At 40.0% G+C, this 3,761-nt stretch overlaps 1 protein-coding gene across 1 annotated transcript; it reads left to right on the top strand.

Moving 5' to 3' along the window:
* Window positions 1–1,598: 1,598 nt before the first annotated feature.
* On the top strand, window positions 1,599–3,341 carry LOC107490163 (zinc finger CCCH domain-containing protein 20). Its single transcript, XM_016110937.3, has one exon. It carries the CDS (start codon window positions 1,646–1,648, stop codon window positions 2,765–2,767), a length of 1,122 nt encoding a protein of 373 aa, XP_015966423.1. The 5' UTR covers window positions 1,599–1,645; the 3' UTR covers window positions 2,768–3,341.
* Window positions 3,342–3,761: the final 420 nt, after the last annotated feature.

The raw sequence follows: 3,761 nt of genomic DNA, 5'->3' as shown, positions 1-3,761 counted from the left end.
CATTTATTATCAATAATCACAGACTAATTACCATAATTATAATGATCCGTTCGTTGGATACTATACGATTATATATAACAGTTGCTTAACTATTTATCGATGGTTCCATGACCTTCTTTAGAGCTCATGAGAAGCATTGTGAAGGTGCCCGCATGGTATAATTGCACCCTGAGTGTGTAGGTACGTATGGCCTAATAAAAACAGTCGTTTCGTATATTCATCAATATATTAAACTTGTCGTTTATTCTACGTCGTTAACATCATGCAATAAGCGTTTAATTGGTTCTAAACCCTCAACTTTGAGCTTTAGGGTTTAGTCACAAAACTAACATTAGCGAATCTATAGTAATATATACTTATCCAAATTAGAACTATTCTTATCTAAAAATAATATTCAAATTAAAAATGAACTCATTTTTCTTCACTTCAACACGCTATGTGGCCATGTTTATTTGGTTTGACGGGATATAAGGTCTAGAAATGGAATTATATAATAGTGATGAACTGAGGATATATTTTTATAATGTTTTAATTTCATTTAGTCCTTTTTTAATTTATATTTACATCTTCATTTGAGCAATGAGAAATATCATCATCATCGTCAATTATAAGAAATTCATGTGATAGTAGATCTGATCGAATCCATCATCATTATCCATATTACTCCAACCAATTAAAAAAGTTAAACTTATATAGTTTTACAGCAAAATTAAAGCAATTGATGAATGTACTGAACTAATTAACAATACGTAATTGTACTATATATATTAATCAGAGAGATAATAACATCTCATTTGTTATATAGCAGAGACTTACACAGAGTTTATATTAATTAATGACATACCATTATTAAAATTCGTTATTATAGAATTTTCAAGACTCGTTTTATGCGTTACTTTCCAAGTCATTCATCAAGTTGCATATAAAAAGAAATTCAATAACAAGAAACTCCAATGACTTTAAGGGCAAATATACAAAATAATACCACTATATACCCATTGTTTCAATTTGGCAACAAAATTGAACGAATCGTTCGCTCAAACACCATGGGCTTCCCAATTATTTTTTCTCACCAGGCCATCTCAAAAAATGAAAAAGAAAACGATAGTGGATAAGAATTGAGGACTATATCCAATTATTATTTTTCCATGATGATGATTATTAATTTTCCCATGAAATATTCCACCATTTCCTTTTTCATCCAAAGAAGATTGTATCGTAATTATTCAGGAAGAGATCTTTTAATTAATTAAACGAGTCGTATCGCACGCTCCACCGCTTTCCGGAGACCAGGGGCGTCTCACACATAATAAAGTCGAATACGTTACACCGCTGTCACCTAATCCAAGTGACCCTCAATTACAGCGTTCCACGTGGACTAATAACGCCACGTTAGTATACCCACGTGGCACAAGCGGAAGCGAACCGTGACGTTATCCCTTAAATGTGCACGGTGACCGAGAAAAACCCTCGTCTACTTTAACCGCAGTGGAAAAGATCGCAGTTTCATTGATTTTTTTTAACCTAACCATGGTAAACCCGAACCTAACCACAGTTAAACCATGGTTAAGTCGCAGTTTATAAAGGGTGCCAACCCTGCCGGAGTTTTCGTAAACATCCATAGCATCACCCCAGAAGAAAAAAAATGATGCTCGGGGAGCACCATCGTGCAAATCCTACGGTTCACGTGCCACCGTGGCCGATCCTCGATGATCAAACGGCTGATATGTACTCTCCTTATTCCGTAACCGAAGGCAATGCTGGGGCAGGCGATTACTCTCCTTACTATCTACAAGAAGCTCTGTCCGCCTTGCAGCGATACCTGCCGTCGAATGATGCTGCCGGCGACGGTGGTGATTCCGACGGGGAGGCTCAGGCTGACGCGCCGGTTGACGCGTACTCGTGTGACCAGTTCCGCATGTACGAGTTCAAAGTGAGGCGATGCGCGCGCGGGAGGTCGCACGACTGGACGGAGTGTCCGTACGCTCATCCCGGCGAGAAGGCTCGCCGTCGTGATCCACGGAAGTTTCACTACTCCGGGACGGCGTGTCCCGATTTCCGCAAGGGAAACTGTAAGAAAGGCGACTCGTGCGAGTACGCGCACGGCGTCTTCGAGTGCTGGCTTCATCCAGCGAGGTATCGTACTCAGCCGTGCAAGGACGGCACGAGCTGCCGCCGGAGGGTGTGCTTCTTCGCGCACACGCCGGAGCAGCTCCGTGTCCTCCCGCAACAGAGTCCGCGAAGCGTGGATTCGTACGACGGATCTCCATTAAGACAAGTCTCGATGCCGTTCGTGTCGTCACCGACTTCAGTTTCGCCGCCGGTTAGTTCTCCGGTGGATTCTCCGCCGATGTCGCCGATGATGAGGTCGCTCGGCTCAAGTAACATGTCTGATATGGTTGTTGCTCAACTGAGAAACTTGCAGCTTGGGAAGGTGAAATCGATGCCTAATAGTAACAGGAACGTGACGGTTGGATCTCGGGGTTTCGGATCTCCCCGCGGATCTGTAATCCGGCCCGGATTCTGCAGTCTACCAACAACACCAACACAGGCACCGGTTCGGTTCGGGTCGAATTGTTTCGAGTTGTGGGAGCAGAGTTTCGAGGAGGAGCCAGTTATGGAGAGGGTGGAGTCTGGAAGGGACATAAGGGCAAAGATGTTTGAGAAGCTGAGCAAGGAGAATTCTCTGGATAGGTCCGGTTCTGGTTCGGGTCGTCAATCGGGCGGAGTCCCGGATCTTGGGTGGGTCTCTGAGCTTGTTAAGTGAGAAAAAGAAAGTGAAAAGCTCAATGGGCCGTCTGGGTCCGGTTGGGCCTGGCCCATTAATTTCATTTTATATCGAGTTGATCATTTTGTTTCGTCTCTCTCTCCGATTTTGCCAATTTCATTGTGCATAGAATGATAGAAAGAAAAGTGGGGTGGAATTGGAGTTATTTCAAGTTGTGGGGGAGGAACGGGTGAAGATTTATTTTGGGGAAGCAATTAATCCAAGCAAGAATGGTGGCTTTATTTTCTGTAAATATTTTATCGCCGAAGGTAATGGGGGGTGAAGAGTAGAATCTCTTTTTTGGGGGGAAGCTTTTTCTTTTGGAAAGATCAAGGCCGTTATAATATATGCATTGATATATGGGGAAGAAAAACTATCCTAAGGTCTTTGTATAGTTTTTATATTTAGCAGATTGTTATTATGGATTACTATTATTATTGTTATTGTTATTGTTGTCGCATCTATTTCCCCCCTTGCATTTTACTAATCTCATTTGATGTATGTCTAATATGTAGGAACCAAGTTCTATGGCTCCTGTAATTCAAATTATCAATGTTATATGCATTATGCTTAATCTATTGGGTCTGCTGTTTATGTTCCACTTGATTTGCAATCTTTTGTGGCTCTGCACCTAGGTAAGGAGAATTGAAGATGCTAGAAGCCTAGAACCCTTTTAGGTCTGAAAATTGTTTCATTGCATGTTATGAAATTTCTCTTCAATTTTTCTTTTAAAATAAAATAAATTGTGTTTTCTCCTGTGTCATGTGATAATCTTAGGTTGAAGACTGAATCTAGAATGTTTTAGAAGTTTTAATTTATTTTTTTAATATTTAAATGATTAAATATTTGATTATATATACATGATATTTTTTTAAAATATTAAAAATTATTTTATTTAGAAATTAGAGTATGAACCAAGACTTTTGATTATATTTTTATTTTATTTTATTGAACAGAGGATAGCTAATCCTTTGGCCAAGAGTACATAGATTTT

Source organism: Arachis duranensis, chromosome 5 (genome assembly GCF_000817695.3).
Source record: "Arachis duranensis cultivar V14167 chromosome 5, aradu.V14167.gnm2.J7QH, whole genome shotgun sequence".
Lineage (NCBI taxonomy): Eukaryota > Viridiplantae > Streptophyta > Magnoliopsida > Fabales > Fabaceae > Arachis > Arachis duranensis.
Note: the sequence above shows the minus strand (reverse complement) of the source record. Positions and strands in the feature narration are given on the sequence as shown.